Source organism: Mobula hypostoma, chromosome 25 (genome assembly GCF_963921235.1).
Source record: "Mobula hypostoma chromosome 25, sMobHyp1.1, whole genome shotgun sequence".
Taxonomy (NCBI): domain Eukaryota; kingdom Metazoa; phylum Chordata; class Chondrichthyes; order Myliobatiformes; family Myliobatidae; genus Mobula; species Mobula hypostoma.
In genome coordinates, this window is record NC_086121.1 from 39,746,054 (window position 1) to 39,773,937 (window position 27,884).

General features: G+C 41.1%; 1 protein-coding gene across 2 annotated transcripts in view; it reads left to right on the top strand.

Annotated features, from left to right (window-relative positions):
- Positions 1 to 27,587, top strand: part of disp3 (dispatched RND transporter family member 3) — a 439,032-nt gene extending 411,445 nt beyond the window's left edge. For both annotated transcript variants that reach the window (XM_063033465.1, XM_063033466.1), the window contains 3 exons: positions 4,486 to 4,599; positions 20,195 to 20,361; positions 23,091 to 27,587. In XM_063033465.1, coding sequence (XP_062889535.1) covers positions 4,486 to 4,599; positions 20,195 to 20,361; positions 23,091 to 23,453 — 644 coding nt within the window. In that variant the 3' untranslated portion in view covers positions 23,454 to 27,587. The remainder of the gene's footprint in view (positions 1 to 4,485; positions 4,600 to 20,194; positions 20,362 to 23,090) is intronic.
- Positions 27,588 to 27,884: the final 297 nt, after the last annotated feature.

Genomic DNA, 27,884 nt, shown 5'->3' on the forward strand with positions numbered 1-27,884 from the left:
GAGTTTGTCATTGAAACGTCAGTTATAATCGATACCTGTACCCAACTGGAGGCTTGAGAAGCATTTATGCATCATGTACGCCAGGAAAGCACCTGATAGTTTTTCACATTCTTGGTGCTTTTATTTTTAAGTGTATGGGAGACTTTACCACACTAATGGCAGTGATTCAAGAGGCAGACTACCAACTTCTGATGTGTAAAGGTTGCCAGTCTTGCTGGTGACGAATATAATCTATGAGTACTTCAGCAAAAAGAAGCACTGGGTTCTTTTTCTCTGTCATCCGTACTCCATTTGTGGTAACGCCAAGTGTAAATAAGAGCCTATCCTAATGTTCCGCAATCATCAGTGCACCAAGGAGATCCACAGAACCTAATGATACTTTATTTCACCTTCTATCTTTTTGCTTTATTTTCTGTAGAAATTCTTCACTTTTCACCCATGAGGATAGATTGTAACTGCACTGTAAGAAATCCCAATAAGCAAAAAGAAAATTTCTTGCAGCACAATAGATGTTGTTGAAATAAACTCCCTTTAAGAATAAGTAACCCTGAATGATAAAATATTGTGAATTCTCCACATTGTCTGTAACATACTTTGTAGAATACAAGGAGAGGTGCCCAGAGCAGAAATTACTATAGAACCTTGTTATAATTCTTCCCGCAGATGTGTATTTAAGTGATTAGGATGAATTGTACTTCTCCCTTCATTTTACTCTTTGAAGAAGACCATACAATATAGGAGCAGAATTAGACCATTCAGCGCATCGAGTTTACTCTGAGATTCCATTATGGCTGATTTATTATCCCTCTGCATCCCATTTTCCTGCTTTCTTCCTTTAACTTTTGATGCCATGATTAATCAAGAACCTGTCAAACTTCCCCTTAAATATACTCAATGACTTGGCCTGCACAGCTTCCTATGGCAATAAATTCCACAGATTCACCCCCCCCCCCCAGTGCTAAAGAAATATTTTCTCAACTCTGTTCTAAATGGCCATGCCTCAGTTCTGAAGCTGTGCACTCTGGTCTTTGACTCTCCCACTATAGGAAAAATCCTCTCCACATTCACTCTTCGGTAGGTTTCAATGACATCCTCTCTCATTCTTCGAAATTCCAGCGAGTACAGGCCCAGAGCCATCAAACATGCTTCATATGTTAACCCTTTCAGTTCTCGGAAAATTTGTATGAAACTCCCCTGGACCCTCTCCAATACTAACACATCTTTTCTTAGATTAATGGGCCCAAAACTGCTCACAATACTGCAAGTGCAGTCTGCCTTATAAAGCCTCTGTTAACACTGCATTTGTCTCCCTTATCATCGACTCAACCTGCAAGTTATACTTCAGGGAATCCTGCACAAGGACTCCCAAATCCCTTAGCACCTCTGATATTTGAATATCATCCTCCATTTAAAAAAATAGTCACACTTTTATTAGTCCTACAAAAGTGCATGATGATATTCCATCTGTCAGTTCTTTCCCCAATCCCCCAATCTGTCTAAATCTTTCTGCAGACCCCCTAATTCCTCTATACTACCTGCCCCCCACCTATCTTCCTTTCATCTGCAAACTTGGTCACAAAGCCTTCATCCAAAGCAATGATATATAATATGAAAAGAAACAGTCCCCATATCCACCCCTGCAGCAAATAAGTCAATCTTCTACCCATGGACCAGATGGTATTCACCCATATGGATTCTGAAAGAGATGGTGGAGGCATGAGTAATGATTCTTCAAGAATCGATTGCTTCTGGCATGGTTGTGGAGGAATGGAAAATTGCAAATGTTATTCCACTCCTCAAGAAGAGAAAGTGACAGAAGAAGGGAAATTTTTGGCCAGTTAGTCTGACTAAGTGGTTAGGAAGATGTTAAAGTTGTGGTATCGGGATACTTGGAGGCACATTATAAAGGCCAGAGTCAGCAAGGTTTCCTGAAGAGAAAATCTTGCCTGACAAATTGGATAGTATCCTCTGACAAAATAATAAGCAGGATAGACAAAAGAGAATCAGTGAACGTTGTGTACTTGGATTTTCAGAAGGCCCTCAACAAGAAGCACACATGAGGCTACTTAACAAGTTAAGAGCCCTTTGTTTTGCAGGGAAGGTACTAGCATGGACAAAGCAGTGGTTGATGGCAGGAGGCAAAGAGTGGGAATAAAGGGAGCCAGTGACTAGTGGTGTTCCACAGAGGTCTGTGTTGAGAGCGCTTCTTTTCATGTTATATGTCAATGACTTGGGTGATGGAACTGATAGCTTTGTGGCAAAGTTTGTGGATGATATGAAGATAGGTGGAGGAGCAAATAGCTTTGAAACAGTAGACAGGCTACAAAAGGACTTGGACAGATTAGGAGAATGGGCTAAGAAGTGGAAGATGGAATACAGTGTCAGGAAATGTATGGTTATGCACTTTTGTAGGTGAAATAAAAGCATAGATTATTTTCTAAATGGAAAAAATTCCAAAATCTATGTTGCAAAGGGACTTGGGAGTCCTCATACAGTTTCTCCCAAAGGTTAACTTGCAGGTTGAGTCAGTGGTGAGGAAAGCAAATGTGATGTTAGCATTCTTTAAAGAGGACAAGAATATAAAAGCAAGGATGTAATGTTGAGACTTTATAAAACACTGGTGAAGCCTCACTATGAGTACTGTGAGTAGTTTTGGACCTCTTATCTAAGAAAGGATGTGCTGACATTGGAGAAGATTCATAGGAGGTTCACGAAAATGTTTCCAGATTTGAAAGACTTATCAAATGAACATTGTTTGATGGTTCTGGGCCTGTATTCACTAGAAATCAGAAAAATGAGGGGTGACCTCATTGAAACATATTGAATGTTGAAAGACATTGATTAAGTGGGTGCTGAGGACTATGACTAAGACCAGAGGACACAGCCTCAGAATAGAGGTATGTCCTTTTAGAACAGAGATGAGGAGGAAATGCTTTAGCCAGAGTTGTGAATTTATGGATTTCGTTACCACAGGTGGCTGTGGAGGCCAAGTCATTGGGTATATTTAAGGCAGAGGTTGATAGATTCTTGATTTATCAGGGCATGAAGGGATAAGGGAGAAACCAGGAGACTGGGGCTCAGAGGAAAAATGGATCAGCTATGATGAAATTGCAGAGAAAACTTGATGGGCCAAATAGCCTAATTCTGCTCCTATATCTTGTGGTCTTATATTATGATCATAGTCTCCTAAGGGTTACTTTGCCTTAAGATCACTAATCGAATCTGGGTCATTACATAGCACCTAATCCAGAGTTGCCATTCCCCCAGTGGGCTCAACCTCAAGATGCTCTTAAAAATCCATCTTTTAGGCATTCTACAAATTTCCTCTCTTGAGATCCAGCTCCAACCTAATTTTCCCACTTTGCCATATTGAAATCCCCTATGATTATTGCAACAGTGCCCTTTTTACATGCCTTTTCTATCTTCTGTTTTAGCCCACATCCTGGTTACTTTTTGGAGAGCTGTATGTAACACCCATCAGGGTCTTTTTACCCTTGCGGTTTCTTAATTCTACCCAAAAAGATTTTACTTCTTCCAATCCTATGTCACCTCTTTCTGAGGATTAGATTTCATTTTTTACCAACAGAGCCACCCTACCCCCTCTGCCTACCTGCCTGTCCTTTTGATACAATGTGTGTCCTTGGATGTTAAGCTCCCAACTGTGATCTTCTTTCAGCCAAGACTCAGGGATGCCCACGACATCATTCCTGCCAATCCTAAATGCACTACAAGATCATCGACCTTATTCCATATACTGTACTGCATACATTCAAATATAACACCTTCAGTCTCATTTCACCGCCCTTTCTAATTTGAAGTAAATTATTCTGTATTCATCACCATTTTTGATTTAAGGTAAGTGATGCTGTTGGGCAAAGACCATGTGATCGAACTTTTTTCCTGAAGTTCATAATTGTACAATCATTTCTAGGTCATACTTGTAAGTTTATAAAGCTTGATTATGAACTACAGAGCAGAAGATGTGGTGGCATGCTGAAGTGTGAAGAGTAATCACACACAAGAAAATAGACATGCAGAATTTCCACTGGTAAAAGCACACACTGATAATATGCTTGTAGTTTCAATGACATCCCACTACAATGCATCATAATGTATACAGTATTTAAAAAATACAGCAAAATCAGTTTCATCAGACCAATTTTACTTACCTACAACCCAAAATTCATAAGCAGTTGAATTTATAAACATTCAACTTATAATTGATTTTATTGTTCTGTGTGAGGGCCAGTTTATTACTTGCAGCAAAGGAATAAAAACAGTTTTAGAGCAGACTACAAATGTGCATTACTTGGTATCACACAAGTAAGTGAACACAAAGCTGAAAATCTAGAAGTAAGTTAAGGTGCTAACTGAATTGTGGTTGTCTGTGATGTAGGTTGGAGATTTATGTTTAAGTAGATTCTGTGTTCCATTTTCTTTTGACATGCCTCAGAGAGCTCACCAATGTCTGTTCTCCCTCCGCAGGTGTTCAGAGTGCACTGTATAGTTTGATGCTCTCTCTGATAATCTGTGTCGCAGCAGTTGCTATTTTTACTACTCACGTTCTACTACTTCTACCAGTGCTCTTGACCATTTTAGGTAAGAGAAACAATATATATTTTGTGCTGTCTGTTATGCACCCTACTAATTGCAATGTTGATTGAAGTAAGTTGATAAGTTGTCTGATGGAGCCTTTCGGTCTCATTGTAGAAGTGTTGCTGTTCTGTTCAATACCCAGAATGGCAGTAGCTGAATAACTACATGAGGAGAAGCGTTAACATAAAACTAACTGCACTTCCAACACAAATAGTTGCATAAACCTGAGAAAAGGTGAAGCATCAAAACAGACCAATATCACTCTGCTTTCTTCAATATTAATAAAATCCATGCTAATTATGTTTTAGGATTTTAGAGTCTATTACAGTTAACTCAATTTTTGTCACTAATTAATAATATGAAGAAAACTCAATGACTGATATGACTATCATTATTTGATGTGTCATATGACATCATCATTATGTGACATGTCGTATGATCTGGACGATCATGGTCTTTGACCATGATTGTTCTTTCAAATTTTTCAACAGAAGTGGTTTTCCATTGCCTTCTTCTGGGCAGTGTCTTAGCAACACAGGTGACCCCAGCCATTATCAATGCACTTCAGCGACTGTCTGCCCGGCATCTGTGGTCCCATAACCAGGACGTAGTATGCACCAGCTGCTCATACGACCATCCACTACCTACTCCAATGACTTTATATGACCCTGACCAAGAGGCTACACCTTTCCCAAGGGTGACCTGCAGGCTAGCCTTACACCTCCTTTGGTAGAGACATATCCCCACCCCACCACCCTGTCAATAACTGAAAACTTGATCAAAAAGTTCAGATAACCACAAAACAACAAGTAATTGCATAGAGCATATACTGTACACATTGCTAAATGTGTATGTATTCTTGACACTCCTTCAGTTATATTGTGGAGTCAATCCTCAGTGCGAGAAAGCCTGAAAGTTATGAAGCATTAAGGTTATCTTGTAGGAAGATTGGTTCTGTACTTGGTGTGAACTGCAGGGCTATGAACCTTGTTCCAGAAAGTGGATTTGCAGAGTTAGCTCAGAAGTAAGAAGAATTGTCATAGAGCCACACTGCACAAAAACAGGCCCTTCCACGTGTCAAAGCTGACCATCGGTAAGAGTCCATCTGCTTGTGATATTAATTCTACCCGCTCCTGTCCCTCCGAACTTGATTCCACATATCTCAACTCCATTATATTCCCATTGGCTCAGTCAGTTCCTACCACTAAGCACGTTTCCTACCCTTCCCTGCTCTCTGCTTTCTTTGTCAAATCATCCCTCCCTACTGATTTTGTTCCTGACAATTAACCCTGCAAGCAAGATAGGTACCACACCCGCCCCTACACCTCCTCCTTCAACACAATCCAGGGCGCAGAACAGTCCTTCCAGGTGAGACTACTGTATCTGGTGCTCCAGGTGTGACCTCCTCTTCATTGGTGATACCCAATGTAGATTGGGGGACTGCTTCATCAAGCACCTTCAAAGAGCTGGATTTCCCAGTCGCCACCCATTTCAATTTGACTTCCTGTTCCCATCCGACATGTCTGCCTATGGCTTCAACTGCTACCTCAAATTCCATCTCTGTAACCTCCATTCTGATGGCTAGAGCAACAATTAACTCTAATTTCTCTTACCTTCCCTTCTCTCTTTTCCCATTCCCCATTCTGGTTCCCCTCACAATCCTTCTCCTCACCTGCCAATCATCTCTCTCCAGTGTTCCTCCTCTTTCCCTTTCTTGAAAGGCCCAGTGTCCTCACCTATCAGATTCCCCCTTCTTTAGCCCGTCACCCCTTCCACCTCTCAATCCTAGTTTCTTAGTTCATCTCCTCTCCCACACCCAACCACCTTCTCTCCCATCTGGCTTTATCTATCAACTGCCAGCTTGTATTCCTTCCCCCCCCCCCCCCCCCACTTTCTTGTTCTGGCTTCTGCGCCCTTTCTTTCCAGTCTTCATGAATGGTCTCATCCCAAAACGGAGTCGAGGTTTGCAGTATCAAGTAGTTCCTCTCCACAGATGCTGCCTGACATGCTGAGTTCCTCCAGCACTTTGTGTGTGTTCCTCTAGAAATCTCCTATGTTTAACCTATCTACTCTATCCATACTAATATCATATACTAGCAATTGGTCTGCAGCCTGCTATGCCTTGGAGATTCAATTGCCCGAATTGCCCGTCCATATGATCTTTAAATGCTGTAAGTGCCTCCCTCCACCACCTGCAGATTCCAATTATCCTGTGAATGAAAAAAATGTTACTCAGATCCCCTCTAAGCCTCTCAGTACTCTTCTAAGTCCATTAGACATCATCAACTGCTCTGCTATCTTCAATATATTTAGTTACTTCTTTAAAAAAAAACTAAATTTAATTAATGAGATAGAATCTTCCAGCAAAAAAAGCCATGCTGAATGTGACTGATAAATTCCATCAAATCTATGTACAGATTGATCCTGGCCCTCAGATTTTTTTTCCAATAATTCCCTATCACTGACATTAGACTAACTGACCTACAACTAACATAAAACCATAAGACATAGAAACAGAATGAGGCTATTTGGCCCATCGAGTCTGTTCCACCATTTCATCATTTCCTCTCAGCCCCAATCTCATGCCTTCCTCCCATTTTCCTTCATGTCCTGATCAGTCAAGAATCTATCAACCTCTGCCTTAAATATACATGCGGACATAGCCTCCACAATGCCTGTGGCAATGAATTCCACAGATTTACCACTCTCTGGCTAAAGAAATTCCTCTACATTTCAGATCCAAAAGGATGCCCCTCTATTCTGAGGCTGTGTCCTCTGGTCTTAGACTCTCCCACTATATGAAAAATCCTCTCCATATCCACTCTAGCAAGGCCTTTCACCATTTGATAGGTTTCAATTAGGTCACCCCTCATTCTGCTGAATTCCAGTGAATACAAGCCCAGAGCCGTCAAACGCTCTTCATATGACAAGCTGTTTAATCCTGGAATCATTTTCATGAACTTCATTTGAACCCTCTCCAGTTTCAGCACATCCTTTCTAAGATAAGGGGCCCAAAACTGCTCACAATACTCCAAGTGAGGCATCACCAGTGCTTTATAAAGTCTCAACATTACATCCTTGCTTTTATATTCTAATCCTCTTGAAATGAATACTATGATTGCATTTGCCTTCCTCACCACAGACTCAACCTGCAAATTCACCTTTAGGGAATCCGGCACAAGGACACCCAAGTCCCTATGTGCTTCAGATTTTTGTATTTTCTCTCCTTTTAGAAAGTAGTCAACCCTTTAATTTCTTCTACCAAAGTGCATGACCATACATTGCACAACACTCTATTCCAAATCTGCCACTTCTTTGCCCATTGTCCTAATCTGTTTAAGTCATTCTGTAGCCTCTCTATTTCCTCAAAACTACCTGCCCCTCTACCAATCTTCGTATTGTCTGCAAACTTTGCAACAAAGCAATCAATTCCATCATCCAAATCATTGACATATAACTTAAAAAGAATCGGTCCCAACACAGACCCCTGTGGAACACCACAAGCAACCAGCAGCCAACCTCTCTTTGCATCCTGCCAGACAGCCACTGCTTTATCCACGCTAGAATCTTTCCTGTAACATGCGGGCTCATAGCTTGTTAAGCAGCCTCATATGTGGCACCTTGTCAAAGGTCTTCTGAAAATACAAGTACACAACATCAACCGATTCTATCCTGCTTCTTATTGAAATTTGCAGTTTTCCAATTTTCCGGAACGATGCCTGAAACAATTGATTCTTTACTAATGGCTCCACAATCTCTTCACCCGCCTCTTTCAGAAACCTGTGGTGTACACCATTTGGTCCAGATGACTTATCTACCTTCAGATAGAAACATAGAAAACAGGTGCAGGAGTAGGCCATTCGGCCCTTTGAGCCTGCACCACCTTTCAGTATGATCATAGCTGATCATCCAACTCAGAACCCTGTATCAGCCTTCCCTCCATACACCTGATCCCTTTAGCCACAAGGGCCATATCTAACTCCCTCTTAAATATAGCCAATGAACTGACCCCCAACTGTTTCCTGTGGCAGAGAATTCCACAGATTCACCACTCTCTGTGTGTGAAGAAGTTTTTCCTCATCTCGGTCCTAAAAGGCTTCCCCTTTATCCTCAAACTGTGACCCCTCATTCTGGACTTCCCCAACATCGGGAACAATCTTCCTGCATCTAGCCTGTCCAATCCCTTTAGGATTTTATACGTTTCAATAAGATCACCCCTCAATCTTCTAAATTCCAACGAATATAAGCCTAGTCAATCCAGTCTTTCATCATATGAAAGACCTGCCATCCCAGGAATCAATCTGGTGAACCTTCTTTGTACACCCTCTATGGCAAGGATGTCTTACCTCAGATTAGGGGACCAAAACTGCAGACAATACTCCAGGTGTTGTCTCACCAAGGCCTTGTACAACTGCAGTAGTACCTCCCTGCTCCTGTACTCGAATCCTCTTGCTATGAATGCCAGCATACCATTAGCCTTTTTCATCGCCTGTTGTACCTGCATGCCCACTTTCAATGACTGGTGTATAATGACACCCAGGTCTCGTTGCACCTCCCCTTTTCCTAATCGGCCACCATACAAATAATAATCTGTTTTCCTGTTTTTGCCACCAAAGTGGATAACCTCACATTTATCCACATTAAATTGCATCTGCCATGAACTTGCCCACTCACCTAACCTGTCCAAGTCACCCTGCATCCTCTTAGCATTCTCCTCACAGCTAACACTGCCGCCCAGCTTCGTGTCATCCGCAAACTTGGAGATGCTGCATTTAATTCCCTCATCTAAGTCATTAATATATATTGTAAACAACTGGGGTCCCAGCACTGAGCCTTGCGGTGCCCCACTAGTCACTGCCTGCCATTCTGAAAAGATCCCGTTTATTCCCACTCTTTGCTTCCTGTCTGCCAAACAATTCTCTATCCACATCAATACCTTACCCGCAATACCATGTGCTTTAAGTCTGCACACTAATCTCCTGTGTGGGACCTTGTCAAAAGCCTTCTGAAAATCCAAATATACCACATCCACGGGTTCTCCCCTATCCACTCTACTAGTTACATCCTCAAAAAATTCTTTGAGATTCGTCAGCCATGATTTTCCTTTCACAAATCCATGCTGACTTTGTCCGATGATTTCTCTGCTTTCCAAATGTGCTGTTATCACATCTTTGATAACTGACTCTAGCAGTTTCCCCACCACCGATGTCAGGCTAACCAGTCTATAATTCCCCGGTTTCTCTCTCCCTCCTTTTTTAAAAAGCGGGGTTACATTAGCCACCCTCCAATCCTCAGGAACTAGTCCAGAATCTAAAGAGTTTTGAAAAATTATCACTAATGCATCCACTATTTCTTGGGCTACTTCCATAAGCACTCTGGGATGTAGACCATCTGGCCCTGGGGATTTATCTGCCTTTAATCCCTTCAATTTACCTAACACCACTTCCCTACTAACATGTATTTCCCTCAGTTCCTCCATCTCACTGGACCCTCTGTCCCCTAGTATTTCCGGAAGATTATTTATGTCCTCCTTAGTGAAGACAGAACCAAAGTAGTTATTCAATTGGTCTGCCATGTCCTTGCTCCCCAGATCTTTCAGTTTCCCAGGAACCTTCTCCCTATTTCATGGTAACCTCACACACTTTATGACCCCTGTCACCTGGAATTTCCACCATACTGTTCGTGTCTTCTACAGTGAAGACTGATGCAAAATACCTCATCAGTTTGTCTGCCATTTCCTTGTCCCCATTACTACCTCTCCAGCATCATTTTCCAGCAGTCCAATGTCCACTCTCGCCTCTCTTTTACACTTTATGTAACTGAAGAAACTTTTGGTATCCTTTTTAATATTTCTGGCTAGCTTCTTTTTGTATTTCACCTTTATCTTCTTAATGACTTTTGTATCTGTTTTCTGTTGGTATTTGAAAGCTTTCTAATCCTTTCACTTCCCAATTAATTTTGTTCTATTATATGCCCTCTCTTTCGCTTTTACATTGACTTTGACTTCCATTGTTAGCCTCTTTGGGTCGTATATATCTGTTCTTTCCAAATTGTTTCCAGAAATTCCAGCCATTGATGATCTGCCATCATCCCTGTCAGTGTTATTTTCCAATCAATTCTGATAATTCCCTTTACTCCACTGTAATCCTCATACACCTGACTTCTCCTGTTAGCTACTTTTGCCTTATTACCTGGCTTATTCCTGTTGTGTACCATGTTTGAGATCTTCCAGTCATCTGGCACCTCACCTGTAAACAGCAGAGTTCGAAATATCTCCATTCGGGTTCCAAAATCTCTTCACTTGCTTCCCAAAACTGCCTTGGACACATTTTATCAGTCCCTAGGGAGTTATTCACCCTTATGCCTAATATCTAGTATCTCCTCTTTTTTCATCTTATCATGCTGTGAAATTTCACCATCCCAATTGAAATCTACCCTAGACCCACCCCTGGCATTCTCTCTTCTCCCCACCCCATCAGGCAGAAGATACCAAAGCCTGAAAGGACATACCACCAGGCTCTAGGACTCCTTCTATCCCACTGCTGGCATCTTAAACAACCTCATGTACAATAAGATGGAGTCTTGGTCTCACAATCTATCTCATAATGATCTTGCACTTTACCATTTACCTGAACTGCACTCTTTTTGGTAGCTTTTACCTATTCTAGCTCAATACATGGAGTAATGATTTGATCTGTATATACAGTATGCAAGACAAGCTTTTCACTGCATTTTGGTACAAGTGACAATAATCAACCAATACCAAAATTATAGCATCTTTCTCTTTGAAAAGAATTCACTTAAGACCTTGTCCGCATCATCAGGCTCCACATTGATTGCCTTAATTACCACATTCTTTCCCTAATACCTTTCTGCCCTTATTATACTTATAGGTTTTCCTTAATTTTATCTGCTAGTAATATTTTGTACCCCCACTTTGTCCAAGTAGTGGTTAGGGCGTTGGACTAGCGATCTGAAGGTCGTGGGTTCGAGCCTTGGCCGAAGCAGTGTGTGTGTCCTTGAGCAAGGCACTTAGCCACACAATGCTCCAGTCTACCCAGCTGAGAATGGGTACCAGCAAAAATGCTGGGGGTTAACCTCACGATAGACTGGTGTCCTATCCGGGGCGGGGAGTCTTGTACTGTCAGTCGCTTCATGCCACGGAAACCAACATAAGCACCGGCCTAATGGGCCACAAGGCTCGTGACAGACTTTAATCTTTAATCGTTGTCCTAGTACTATGCACATTTTCCATACCACTGAAAGGCCTCCCTAAGTCCCAGTACTCTATAAGTTTCATAAATTCCTCAGGTGAGGCAATACTTCTCCTGCAAATATGTTGGGGTCATCTATCATATCTGTGCTCTCAATACACCCTTCTACAGCGGTGAGACACAAAGTATATTGAGGTACAGCTTTGTCGAGCACCTGTGCTCTTTCCTCCACACATACAGAATCCCACAGTTGCAACCCATTTCATTTCAACTTCCCTTTCAGACATGTCTGTCCACAGCCTCCTCAACTGCCACCATGAGGCCAAACTCAGGTTGAAGAAACATCTTATATTCTGTCTGGGTAGCCTCCAACCTGATGGCATGAACGTTCATTTCTCTAACTGCCGGCCATTTCTCCCCCGCCCCCCCCCCCAACCTTCCATCCTGCTCTCTTTCTATTCCCCTTCGTAGTTACCTTCTCATCCTTCCTTTTCTCTTCACCTGCCCATCATTTCCCACCAGTTACCCGCTTCCTTTCCATTCTTCCATAGTGTACAGTCTTCATCCATCAGCTTCCTCCTTCTTCAGAACTTCACTTCTTCCACCTATCACCTCCAAGATTCTTAGTTCATCTCCTCTCCCACCCATCTTCTTGCTCATGTGGTTTTACTTATCAACTTCTAGCTTGTATTCCTTCCCCTCTCTCCACCTTCTCAGTCTGGCTTCTGCTCCCTTCCTTTCTAGTTTCGATGAAGGGCCTCTGCCCAGAACATTGACAATTTATTCCCCTCTATAGATGCTGCATGACTTCCTGAGTTCCTCCAGCATTTTGTGTGTTTATGATATGCTTCCCTTTGTTTCTTTATCAAACCATTGATATCTCCTAATATCCAGGGTCCCCTGGTCTTGCATTTTCACTCTTCAGCTTTACGGGAACTCATTATTGCACTTGCAGAACTAAAATTAAGTTAGAAGGATATCTCCATCGTTTATCAGGCCACATCAAAGTCAAATACAGAAGCAATGTTATCAAAATATAATAATATCTTCCAAAATACATACATATAATCACCAAACACAAGGCAGTTATTTAGACTGGTGTTGAACCAATTTGTATAAAACTTAATTTGTTGTATGCTTGTTTCTCAGAAGTAACTGTCAGTAAGTCAATGTTAAGGTTGTTGCCATTCAGAGTCCAAACCTCATCAAAGATCTTACAGCCAATTCTGAGTAAACCTTTGCAGGTTAATTGTCCATGGAATTTGATCAATTCCTATCAGAAGATAAGAGAATAGGAGCAGGAGTAGTCCCCTCCACCCCTCAAGTTGATCTCCTCCAGCTCGCATTTTCTCTTCTATTCCAGTTCTCCAAGACCTCAATCCTCAAATCCTTCAGGAATTTTTTTAACTGTACTTTAAATATTTCTAGTATTCGCAGCTCTCTGGGGTAGAGATTGTCAGAGATTCCCTACCATCTATGAGATGAGATTTCAATACACCTCAATTTGAAATGACCGTCTCTTTATCTTGAAACTATGCCCTCTTGTTCAAGACCCTCCTACTGTGAAAAGATCTCAACTTCTACCCTGTTATGTCACTTTAAGATCATATATGCTTCAGTAAAATCACATTCCCTTCTAAACTTCAGAGAATACAGACACATCCTGTTTCATACCTCTTAACAGGACAACCCTCTCATCCCAAGAATTAGCCTGGTGAATCTCCTATGGACTGCCTCCAATGCTACTGCGTTCCTTCTTGGGTAAAGGAGCCAAAACTTCCTACTACTCCAGGTGTGGCCTCACCAACACCCTGTACTGTAATACTTTATAATACTGTAGAACATGGGTCAGCAGCTGGACATGTCAGTAATTTGTGGGGTAAAATTGGATCTGTTAGGGTTGAGTTATGAGGATAAACTTGATAGGCTGGGGCTGCTTTCCCTAGAGTGAATGAGGCTTGTGGGTTACTTTGTAGAGGTGTTTAAAATATGAGAAGCCTAGATAAGATGAATGACAATAGACAATAGGTGCAGGAGTAGGACATTCAGCCCTTCGAGCCAGCACCACCATTCACTGTGATCATGGCTGATCATCCACTATCAGTATCCAGTTCCTGCCTTATCCCTATAACCTTTGATTCCACTATCTTTAAGAGCTCCATCCATCTGTTTTTTGAAAGCATCCAGAGACTTGGCCTCCACAGCCTTCTGGGGCAGAGCATTTCGTATATCCACCACTCTCTGGGTGAAAAAGTTTTTCCTCAACTCCGCTCTAAATGGCCTACCCCTAATTCTTAAACTGTGGCCTCTGATTCTGGACTCACCCATCAGTAGGAACATGCTTCCTGCCTGCAGCATGTCCAATCCCTTAATAATCTTATATGTTTCAATAAGATCCCCTCTCAGCCTTCTAAATTCCAGAGTATACAAGCCCAGTCGCTCCAATCTTTCAACATATGACAGTCCCGCCATCCCGGGAATTAACCTTGTGAACCTACGCTGCACTCCCTCAATAGCAAGAATGTTCTTCCTCAAATTTGGAGACCAAAACTGCACACAGTACTCCAGGTGTGGTCTCACCAGGGCCCTGTACAACTGCAGAAGAACCTCTTTGCTCTTATACTCAATTCCCCTTGTTATGAAGGCCAGCATGCCATTAGCTTTTTTCACTGCCTGCTGTACTTGAATGCTTGCTTTCAGTGACTGATGTACGAGAACACCTAGATCCATTTTCCTAACTTGACTCCATTTAGATAATAACCTGCCTTCCCATTCTTACCACCAAAGTGGATAACCTCACATTTATCCACATTAAACTGCATCTGCCATGCATCTGCCCACTCCCCCAGCCTGTCCAAGTCACCCTGCATTCTCATAACATCCTCATCACGTTTCACACTACCTCCCAACTTTGTGTCATCGGCAAATTTGCTAATGTTACTTTTAATTTCCTCATCTAAATCATTAATATATAACCACAGTATTTTTTGCGAGTTTAAAACTAGGTTTGAGGTTTAATGGGAGAAGGGAATGATTTAAAGAGGACCTGATTGGCATGTTCCCACCCAGGAAGTGGTAAGTAGGTGCCAGAGGCAGGTATAATTGCAACTTTTAAAAGACATTTTAAATGTTGCAATTATACCATCACAGCCTGGTGTGGGAGCACCAATGCCCTTGAATGGAAAATCCTGCAAAAATTAGTGAATATGGCCCAGTCCATCACGAATGAAGTCCTCCCAACTATCGAGCACATCTACATGAAATGCTGTTTCAGGAAAGCAGCATCCATCCTCAGAGACCCCCACCACCCAGGACATGCTCTCTTCTCACTGCTGCTATCAGGACTCGCACCACCAGGTTCTGGAATAGGTATTATCCCTCAACCATCAGGTTCTCGAACCAAATGGAATATGTTCACTCAACTTCACTTGCCCCATCATTGAAATATTCCCACAGCAAATAGATTCACTTTCTTTATCTTGTGTTCTCAATATTTATTGCTTATTTATTTATATTACTGTTTCTTCATTTTTGCAGTTGCACAGGTGTTGCCTCCTGCACTCTGGTTGAATGGCCTGGTTTGAGTGTTCATTAATAACCAATCAGTGAAGTAAATTATCACTGTGCACATTCGCTCACATTGTGCATTTGTTTCTCCTCCTACTTACTTAACAGTTGCTTATAATTCAGGTTGTTACTGCAAACCTGGAGCCAGTGAAAACAAAAATTATAGACGTCATCACTCCTAAATAATATCACTTGCTTGTCCCGCCTGCTATTTCTGCTGTGCTTCAAAACACATTATCTTCCCAGAATTGTGGCAAAAAGAGTGCAAACTGTCAAGTGGAAAGCAAGGAATACCAGGAGAGTGGAAGGCTGTCATGCAGAAGAATAAATAAGCCACTTGCCACTGGTTGATTAAGACATATGAGAAACAAAAGCTCTTTCCAAACTCGCCATCTTGCACATGCAGACACAGGATCCTGTTCCTGTAAACTGTCTGTAAGTCAGAAAACCAGCTACGATCTGAGCTTCCAGACAGCAGAAGGTGCGTGCACTCCACATTGGCTGGCAAATCAATCCACCAGTTTTCCATATGTAAAAGCTGTGTGCAGACCAGGTGTTTGTCACTTGTTTTCCTAAACGGTGCTGCTCGACAGCACTGTCGGAAGGTAAAACGGTACAGCGTAGTAGTGGCCCTTCAGCCCTCAATGCTGTACTGACCCTTTAAGCTACTCCAAAATCAATCTCACTTTTCCTTCCTACACAGTCCATAATCCTCCATTTTTTTTTTCATCCGTGTGCCTATCCAGGAGACTCCATGCCCGGCAGTGCATTCCAGGCACTTGTATAAAAAAACCTGCCTTTGATATCATCCCTAAATGTTCATCCACTCACCTTAAATGGATTTTCTCTGATATTAACTGTCACCCTAAGGAAAAGGTACCTGCTGACCACTCTGTCTATGCCTTTTATAATCTAATACCCCTCTATCCCAGTCACTTCTCATCCCCCTTCACTCCAAAGAAAAAACCCTAATTTGCTCAACCTTTCTTAATAAGACATGCTGTCTAATTTAGGCCGCGTTCTGGGAAATCTCCTCCACAGCTTTGTTAAAACTTCCACATCCTTAATAATAAAATATAAAATAGAGAATGACAAATAAAACATTTTGTATCTCTTCAGTGGTAGGTAACTGGATAGAATTTGTCACTTTCCTGAACGTGTGATGTTTTATTTGATGGGAGGCTGCCTGTGGTATAGATCTATTGTCACAGCTCGGCTCAATGTGACCTTGACTTTGGAAAAGATTTGTGTGACACCTGGGAATTACTAAGGCCCATTGGGTTTACCGTTTCTCTTGTAGTCAGCCGATCTTGATATCACATGGAGTCTCCTGAGTTAAGAGGTAATGGATTCAGGGAATTCCTGAGATTTAAGCACATAATCAATATTGACATTTCAGTGCAGTTTTATTTTCAGAAGTGCTATATCAGCAACAAGCCATTACCTAAGGGTCCTTGAAGTTGAACAAAACTGGCTGCTGGCCAGTGTTAATCAACCAATCAATGCTTCAAAAAATGTTTGGTTACCTGGTTAGTTATCCCGACTCACAAACACGAGGAAATCTGCAGATGCTGGAGATTCAAGCAGCACACACAAAATGCTGGAGGAACTCAGCAGGCCAGACAGCTTAAGGCCATAAGACATGGGAGCAGAATTAGGCCATTCTGCCCATCGAGTCTGCTCTGCCATTCCATTATGGCTGATCCCAGATCCCACTCAACCCCATACACCTGCCTTCTCGCCATATCCTTTGATACCTTAACCGATCAGGAAACTATCAGCTTCCACCTTAAATATACCCACAGACTTGGCCTCTACAGCAGTCTGTGGCACAACATTCCACAGATTTACTACTCTCTGGCTAAAGCAATTCTTCCTTACCTCTGTTCTAAAAGATAACCCCTCAATTTTGAGGCTGTGCCCTCTAGGTATGGATACCCCTATCATAGAAAACGTCCTCTCCACATCCACCTTTCAACATTCGGTAGGTCTCAATGAGATCCCCCCCCCCCCACATTTTTCTAGGTTCCAGTGAGTACAGACCCAAAGCTGCCAAATGCTTCTCATATGTTAACCCCTTCATTCCCAGAATCGTCCTCATGAACCTCTGGACTCTCTCCAATGACAACACATCCTTTCCGAAATATTGGGCCCAAGACTGTTGACAATACTCAAAGTGCAGCCTGACTGGTGTCTTATGAAGGCTCAGCATTATCTCCTTGTTTTTATATTCTATCCCCTTTGGAAAAAATGCCAGCATTGCATTGGCCTTCTTTACCACAGACTCAACCTGTAAATTAACCTTCTGGGAGTCTTGCACAAGGACTCCGAAGTCCCTCTGCACCTCTGATGGTTGACCCTTCTCCCCATTTAGATAATAGTCTGCACTATTGTTCCTTTTACCAAGATCATATATTTCCTAACACTGTATTCCATCTGCCACTTTTTTGTCCATTCTTCCAATTTGTCTAAGTTCTGCTGCAATTGCATTGCTTCCTCAGTACAACCTACCCCTCCACCTATCTTCAAATCATCCGCAAACTTTGCCACAAAGCCATCAATTTCATTATCTAAATTACTGACAAACAATATGAAAAGCAGCAGTCCCAATATTGACCTCTGAGGAACAACACTAATCACCGGCAGCCAACCAGAAAAGGCCCCTTTTATTCCCACTCACTGCTTCCAGCCTGTCAGCCATTCCGCTATCTACACCAGTATCTTTCCTGTAACACCATAGGATTTTATCTTGTTAAGCAGCCTCATGTGAGGCACCTTATCAAATGCCTTCTGAGAATCGAAGTAAATGGCATCCACTGCCTCTCCTTTTTCCACCCTGCTTGTTACTTCCTCGAAGAATTCCAACAGATTTGTCAGGCAAGATTTCCCTTTAGAAGAACAATGCTGACTTTGATTTATTTTATCTTTAGTCTCCAAGTACCCCAAAAGCTCGTCCTTGGTAATGGACTCCAATACTTTCCCAAACACTGAGGTTAGGCTAACTGGACTATAATTTCCTTTCTTTAGCCTTCCTCCCTTCTTAATGAGTGTAGTGACATTTGCAATCTTCCAGTCCTTCGGGACCATGCCAGAATCAAGTTTTTCTTGAAAGATCATGACCAATGCATCTGTTATCTCTTCAGCAACCTCTCTCAAGACTCTGGGATGTAGTTCATCTGGTCCAGTTGACTTATCCACCTTAAAACCTTTGAGTTTGCCTAGCACTATTTCTTTTGTAATAGCAATGGCACTCATTCTCGCTCCCTGACACACACACAGACCTCTGGCACACTGCTAGTGACTTCCACAGTGAAGACAGATGCAAAGTACTCATTAAGTTCATCTGCCATTTCTTTGTCCCCACCCCCACCCCCTTACTTCCTCACCAGCATTATTTTCAGTGGTCCAATATCAACTCTCACCTCCATTTTACTCTTTATATAACTGAAAAAACTTTTGGTATCCTGCTTTATATTATTGGCTCGTCTGCCTTCATATTTCATATTTTCCCTTCTTGGGGCTTTTTTAATTGCCTTATGTTGGAATTTAAAATCTTCCCAATCATCCAACTTCCCATTCACTTTTGCTACCTTATATACCCTTTCCTTGGCTTTCATGCCATCATTAATTCCCTTTGTCAGCCATGGTTGCTTATACCTGCCATTTGAGAACTTCTTCCTCTGTGGGACATATCTATCCTGCACCTTGTGAACTATATCCAGAAACTTCAGCCATCTCTAGTTGGCAATCATCCCCACCAGTATCCTCCTCCAATCCACCTGAGCAAGCTCCTCTCTCATGCCTCTGAAATTCCCTTTATACCATTGTGATACTGATGCGTGTGAGTTATGCTTCTCCCTCTCAAATTGCAGTATGAATTCAACCATATTATGATCACAACCTCCTAAGAGTTCCTTTATGTTAAGCTCCCCAAAAAGATCTGGGTTATTACACAACACCCAATCTAAGATAGCCTTTCCCCTCGTAGGCACAAGCACAAGCTGCTCTAAAAAGCCACCTCATGGTATCAACAAATTCCCTCTCTTGTGATCCGACACCAACCTGATTTTCCCAATCCCCTTGTATATTGAAGTCCCGCATTACAATTCTGTCATTATCCTTATTACATGCCTTTTTCAGCTGCCTTTGCGATCTCAACCCCACATTGAGCTACTATTTAGAGGCCTATATTTAAATCCCATAATGTTTTTTTACCCTTGCAGTTTCTTAACTTGTTCCACAAAGATTCAACATTCTCTGACCCTATTTCTCCTCTTTCTAAAGATGTAATTCCAACTCTTACCAGTAGAGCCACACCATCGTCTATGCCTTCCTGCCTGTCCTTTTGTGTTAAGCTCCTTAACTATGGCCTTCTTTCTGCCCATAACATTATGCCGACCAATCTCTAATTGTGCCATGAGTTTGTCCACCTTATTCCGAATGCTATGCCCATTTAAGTACTGCACCTTCAGTCCTGCATTCTTCACCCCTTTGAATTTTGCCTCTGTGGTACAATTTAACTCTTTGCTCTGCCGGCATTTGTACCCAATCATTGGCTTGTCCTTCCTTACATTCATGTTACATCCATCACCTAGCATTAATGGAAAAGTCAACGTTTCGGGCTGAGACCCTTCATCAGGACTATTCATCTTGTCTATTCAAATGATATTGTTCTGTACAAACAGGATACTTGTTTACACACAATGCATCAGTATCTATACCACATTCCTTTCCCATGTTCTTTGTCCTTGGTGAAGTGTGGGGGGGGTGGTCACATGCTCTGTACAATAATGTGCTTATCTGTTATATTTCACTAGGTGTAATATGCTTGATGGTTGCTATCATGTACTGGTTGGGCTGGGAAATGGGAGCAGTGGAAGCCATCTCATTGTCAATCCTGGTGGGATCTTCTGTGGATTATTGTGTCCATCTCGTTGAGGGTTACCTGCTGGCAGGGGAAACCCTTCCGACAGCCGAGACTGATGTAAGTGGAACCAACTAAATGTTTTGAACTTTCTTTTGATTTATAGCCCATTATCTACCTTGTGGCTCCAAAAACCAGAACTATGTGAGATACCTAACATCTAGGGATGTGGTCTAGCTAAGGAAACAACAAAAGTGAAGGTGGGGAGTTACAGGATTTCCATGTAAATTACTGTGAAACAAAGTAATGAGTTAGCCGGCCGGTGGTGTAGTGGCATCAACACCAGACTTCGAGGCAAACGGTCCCAAGTTTGTATCCAGCTGGCTCCTTGCACGCTTTCCATCCACGCTGGACTGAGCATCAAACTAGTAACTTGACCTCACAGAAAACAGGCAAATGCTACAGAAAGGACAAAATTTCCACCCAATGCGTCACAAGGCACAAAAAGGAACAACAAAGTAATGAGAGACTATATGAAAAATACATTTTGGAAAAATTGAAAAACATTTAACTGCACAGATCAGTAGCTGTACATTTGAGAGAAATTTGAGGCAAATCACATACTTGATTCAATTACCACTTAATGTCATGGTAACCAATTGTGCATAGCAGCAGGGAACTGTATAAAAGCCCAAGTCTTACACAATTTATTTTCTATCAATCAGTGGTACAAATATTTGCTAAGATTAAGAGATGGCAACAAGAAGGCTGTTTACAGTGTCATTTTTATGTGCAGTTATGGATCTGGGAGAAAAGGAGCTGAAATGGAAGCTTTTCACCCAACTCCCTCTGCTGGTTGTTGCATCTGATGTGACTACTTTCTGTTGAAATCTGGAGCCTATGCAATGCTCACGGTTGCAAAGGGAGAGATTCACCTCTAGTTTCTCTGTGAACACTGGTTTTCTGGAGGCTTGACTTAGATATAGAAAGCGATGTTTTCAGGAACGTACTGTAGATATAAAAGGGCAGATTAGATGGTTTTAGAAAACGCACAAAATCCTGAAGGAACTCAGTGGGTCAGACAGCATCTAGGAAGGGAATAAACAGTTGATGTTTCGTGCTGAGACCCTTCATCAGGACTGTTCGTTCCCCTCCATAGATACTGCCTGACCTGCTGATTTCCTCCAGAGTTTCGTTTGTACTAAAGGAAGAATTGTAGAAAAAATCATTGCCTTGCTGGCATTCACTTCTAAACTCAGAGAGATAAGGGGAATTTAACAACAGGTCCTTCTTGTCACTGTGCATCTTCAGAAGCACCATGAGCTGTAGCATCTCACGCATCTCCCTAGTATGCAAGGTCATTTGCTGCTCAAGTCTGGCATCTGCAGAATGTCTCGTCCCTTTTAGATGGTTTTAGGAAGGGCAATAGAGTGAAGTGTGTGTTTTCAGTAAGAGCAAGATGAGGCATTTGACTGAAACCAGAGAAAATACCCAAAGAGAGGGAGCTACTCTCTGACCACACGAGCAGCAGGACAGTAGTTACTGGGTTTTTATGCTGTCCAAGTTGCATGCCATCTTGGACAATGTCTCCCATCCACTACATAATGTACTGGTTCGGCACAGGAATACATTCAGCCAGAGACTCATTCCACTGAGATGCAGCACAGAGCGTCATAGGAAGTCATTCCTGCCTGTGGCCATCAAACTTTACAACTCCTCCCTTAGAGGGTCAGACACCCTGAGCCAATAGGCTGGTCCTGGACTTATTTCCATCGGGCATAATTTATATATTATTATTTAATTATTTATGGTTTTATATTGCTCTATTCTTGATTGATGCAACTGTAACGAAACCCAACTTTCCTCGGGATCAATAAAGTATGTCTATCTATCTATCTACCTGTGAAAATAGGGGAAGACACTATGGACAAGGTGAGCAAAGCAATGGCATGGGGGAACCTAAGAGAGAAATGAGACAAAGATGAGATAATCAAGATTAGGAACCAAGAGGTTCTGCAGGTGCTGGAAATCTGAGCAACACACAATATCTGGATGAACTCAGCAAATCAGGCAGCACCTTTGGAGGAGAATTAGGAGTGGACATTTTGGGGATGGTCTCAGCCCAAAAGGTCAAATATTTATTCCTCTCCATAGATGCTGCCTGACTTGTTGCAATCTTCCAACATTTTGTGTGTGTCCTGTATATGAAGATTAGGACTGTGAATAGGGGAAAGATAGCAGAAGACAGAAACACAAGAATGGTGGTGTCAGCCTGAATGAGAGTGAGGTCTGGAAAATTTAGAACTGGTTTACTATTGTCACGTGTACCAAGATATAGTGAATTGCTTTTGTTTGTGTACCACCCAAGCAGATCAAACCTTTCATAGTACATTAAGGTGGTTTAAAACAATGCAGAATATAGTGCAGCAGCTACAGAGAAAATGCAGCACGTGGAAACTAATAAAGTACAAGGCCCACAACAACATAGCTTGGGAGATCATCCTTAGCATATAAGAGGTCCATTCAAGGAGATATCTGTGGGATAGACGCTGTCTTTAGGAATGGTTGCACATGTTTTGGATAGAATGGTTGTAGATATTCCCTTTGTTCTCTGCACATCTCCCTCCTTCAGCAAACTTAACCATATTAAATTTCTAAATTTTCCTGGTTTTGATGAAAAATAATTAACCCAAATAACAATTCAATTTCTCCCTCCACAGATGCTGCCTGACTTGTTGAGTACTTCCAGCATTGTCTGTTTCTGTTTCAAACCTCCAGCATCAGCAGTTTTTCTTGCTCAATGGCTGGTTGAACATGTCCACTAATATTCTGTCTTGTTTGATTAATAGGATAAATGCAAAGCAGGGAAATGGAGAACTCTGGCAGCTGTGAGACATGTTGGTGTTGCCATCGTATCCAGTGCCATCACCACTGTCATAGCAACAGTCCCTCTCTTCTTTTGCATCATTATTCCATTTGCCAAGTTTGGGAAGATTGTTGCCCTGAATACAGGCATCTCGATCCTGTACACATTAACTGTTAACACAGCCCTGCTCAGCATTCTGGCTCCAAGTGACTTCTATCGGTCAAGAAGATCTTTCCTCAAGGCAGTTATAGGAGTAGTTATCATAGGTGGTGGAGGATTCTGCATCTGTCTCATACTGATTAAACTGGGAGTCAAAATCCCTCTCCCCAATGTATCAGCTCTGTAATTTATTTATACATTTTAAGAGACTTCAAAAAATGCTTAAAAAAGGGAAATTTGTCACAATGCAAAAAAAAACCCAGAGTAATTGCATTTTATTTTGTCAACTTTTTCCTCCCTTGGTGATAAATGATTTCAGACTCCCTGATGCTACTCCATACGACGTCTACAGGGGATGTTATGAGTGCAGTTTCCCTGTTGGTTAGATGGATTCGGAATACTTTCACCATTTTTAAGAGGACAAGTTTAAGTAGTGGGATAAATGGTTATTCTCAGTAGTTTCTAATGACCTCTTTGCTAATTATACTTCTTGCATATGATAGTGAAGAAATCTTCTTGTCACTGCCGAAAGTTGAAAGCTGTCATGTTAATACAGTGTTCCATCTTCTAGCTGAGCCAAGATTGTTCCAATTTGAATGATTTTCTTCCAGATTGCTGTCAGTCTCCATAGTCAGGCCTCAGGAATACAAACCAGGACTGTAAATTCACATCAGTTGTACATTCTGTCTCCCTAAGAAGGAACATGATCTGAGAAAGGACCATTGACCATACGTTCAAACACTACACACAGGAGCAGGCTCTTCAGTCAAACATGTTGCAAGACAAATTTTTGTTTCAGTCAATTTTATTCCATTTGGTGTTTTATTTTTAAGTATTTACGTGGATACTGCTTCAAGTTCTTGCCCTTTCTTCCCTTCTCCTATTGTCCCATGGATGCTGCCATGCACTCTTATCACCCACATGCTGTTCTTCAACCATGGGTGCTAAGTTAATGTTCATACAGCACAGTGCCAGCAGAGATCATACAAGTGCGTGTTTTCCATTGTCATCCTAAATGATACTAGATGTCCTTGCCTACATATTGCAGGATAATATCATCAACTCTTTATACGTGTCATTGGGGAAAGCAATGACAGTAATTCCTGTATGATCATGTGCTTTTCATAGGATGTTAAATGGACTCTGAAAGTAAAACTTGTATCTGTCTCAATCCTCTGGACTTCTCAAAGTGCTTCACAGTCCCCAAAAACTGTTGATGTGCAGCTGCTGCGGAGACAGACGACCAGGCTGGCGAATTTATGCTCAGCAAGGTTCCAGCAATTAGTAGCTAATGTGTAATGATAGAGTTTTTAGCAGAGCAACCGGGAGATCCTCTATTCTGAATGCAGAACATTTTGCAACTTCAAATATGTGATCGTCAGTTTCATGTCTTGTTTGAATGGTAGCATTTCTGGCAGTCTATTTGCATATGCAAAACACTGCTATTTAAGCCAAGCCAATATCTTTACCTTCAATAATTTGGTTTCTTTGTTGCGTAGACCTTCAAGAAATGTCTGACTGATATACGTTACAGAGCTGTACAACATAGAAACAAGCTCAATACATCTATACCAACCATCATGCCTATCGATAATAAACCCATTTGCCTGAATTAATTCAATATACCTCTATGCCCTACTCATTCGGGTACCTGTCCAGATGCCTTTTAGAAGTTGCTACTGTTCCTGTCAACACCAGTTCCTCTGGCAGTTCAATCCAGCAACATTTTATGTGAAACTTCCTCCCTTTAAACTTGATTTTTCTCTATTGCATGCTTCTCTTTTGAATAAAAACCCAATTTCAAATCAAATTCAATCCACATTAAAATGTCTGAAAACCTTGGATGAAATCAGAAGTGTAGGGACAAAGAAGTGACTGAAAAGGCAATTCAGTGGGAATTACCAGTACAACTAAACTTAAGTGCTTAAACTAGTTGGGAGTTGAGTGTAACAATGATGCAGGATTTGTATAATTAATTTATTTCTTCATTACCCCCTACCCCCAGTTCACTTAAAGAAGTCTGATACTTATCACATTGACCAGATAACCAACATTCAGAAGTCTAACCATGACAAGTGTAAGGGGGTTTCAACTAACTAAGCAAAACAGAGCAAAAAGCTAGTCTGAACTCTCATTCCTCCTATTTTCTATTAACAAACCCATTAATGTTTTGGGCAAGTTTTGGCTGGAGGATATTTGAGATTTTGGCTCACTTTTCACCAAGTTTTATAAATTTACAATGAAAGGTCAAATTCTTTGAACATCAGGCCACAAGAACTTCTATTCCTTTTGACTCCCATTCAAGAATATTTTGAACGCATCGTGTTGGTCGTGGTCACCTAAGGATGAAGGATGTATTGGAAGGTGACTAGAACACCTATCCAAGCATATGTCTTGCCTTTAGCACAGAAACTTGGTAGTCAGGTAGGGCATGCAAGCAGGGAAGTTAAAAGATATTTGGTGTCTCCTTAAAATGGAAGACATGGCTCACTGCTCAGAAAGTGAAAGTGTACATAAACATTATAACGAAAAAGATCAATTTATAGTTCCTAGTTCAGAAGAAGAGAATTATATGAATGCAGCACAAATTATCTCATTGCATCTATAAATTAACTAATTATTATTCAGAATCAATGCATTCATCTTTTTTAAGGAGCATTGTCATTCAACAGGAGCTCACATGTATCTAATTAGCTACTGTTTCAAAGGACAATTTCATGGTTAACTTAAAAACACAAGCTGACTGCATCTATTCTTCATTACGTACTTGAATGTAAGTGAAAGCTGATAGTTCATATCCAGCAGTAGATTTTTACATCAATTACAATGGACTTTTTTAACTTGAAGTTTGTGCTCTTTGCAAGTGTGATCCAAAAACATAAAAGACCAAGTATTCTGTTATCCGATAATCCTGGCTATGAATCCCAGGTAAAAGTTGTTTGGCTCTTAAATTCCGGTAATCTATGTTCACCTATTTCATTTTAAGTAGATTCACAGCACAGGAACAAGCTCTTCAACCTAACTCGTCCTTGCCGACTGCGATGCCTTATCTACACTAGCCCCATTTGCCTGCATTAGGCCTTTATCCCTCTGCACCTTTCCATTCCAAGTTCCTGTCCACACACCTATTAAACATTGTAATTGAATCTGCCTCCACCACCTCATCTGCTGGTTTATTTCAGATTAACAACCAACCTCCGAGTAAAATATTTACCTTTTAAGATCTCCTTTGAATTACTTCCTCCCACCTCTGCCCTCTAGATCTATATTACCCATGCCCTGAGAAAAAGACCAACTATCTATCCTGTCTACAACCCTCTAAACAAAACAGACACAACATAGAGTATATCAAATGTAGGTATTGAACCATATTTTAAAAAGCTAAAACATTAATACTTAACAAGTATATTTAATATAAATTAGATTGCTGTCAGTTTAGAGAGGAATAAAAATGAATAATAATAAAAAACTTATTGACAGTTTAATTTATAATGTGACATATAAATAAATGCAAACTGATTAATATAAATTATATAACACTGAACTGTTGAAAAAGGTAAGGAACAAAATGCTTGCTGCAACCAGTTTTCAGATGCATGTTTCTAAGTTATTCAGTGATCCAACAAGAAGAAATGGACTCAGTTTTATAAACTGGCTCTTTATTTGTGTGACCAGATTTCAGGTGCTTTTTGAGATATTCCCCCTTGTGAATATCAGGAGTGAACTGATTATGGCACCAGGTTTTCTTCCCTCTGTGCCAAAGTTCCTATGGTGCATGAGAACCTTGCCATGAGAATTGCTGATGTATAAGATCTGCTTGTTACATGGATGCCTCTACTCACAGAGACTGAAGGAGTTGCCCCAAATATGTTGCCCTTTTCTAAAATTAAATTCACCCATCACATCCTTAAATTTGAATAAGACCATTTACAAAGACCTCGTTAGGTCAACCATGTGTAATTTCTGTGGTCAGTAAAAAGGTGGAAATATAATAACAGTTTCCCAATTTATACCTAGTGACCAAAAGAAAGTCTACCACAGTGTATTTTGATATGACTATTTTACAAAGAGCTGAAGGTAATCAGTTCAACAATACTGAACTGTCCAACACATGTACATTAATATCAACACTTAACAAAGTATTGAAAATTGCAGAGTGACACTAATTACTGCATAGTGTTAGATTTAGTATTTTTTTCCTTATTGTGTAAATTTCTTAAGTAATTTTGTAGAAAGAAATAATCTTTGAACAATGTTCCTTGTTTTGGGAACTGTTGTTAAATTATTTGACATTCAAATTGTTGTATTTACAGCTGCTTTAACTCAAATCAAAATAAATTTCTATTCAATGTAAATGAAAACCTTTTACTGGAATTGATACTTTGTTTCCTGCCATGCCTCTTTACACTTAGAAGACAACACAATCGATAATGAGGGGTTGCCCACAGATTTTAATTTTTGACTGGGTTTCACAAGAACTGATCAATTGGTTGACAGCTGCTGCCAATGGAGTTAAATCAATGCAATGAATGGTATTTCTACAGTGTGTTGAGTTACACGAGTGCAGCTCATGGGCTCATACCACATGGATACATGCCTTTCAGCCCATACAGTCTGC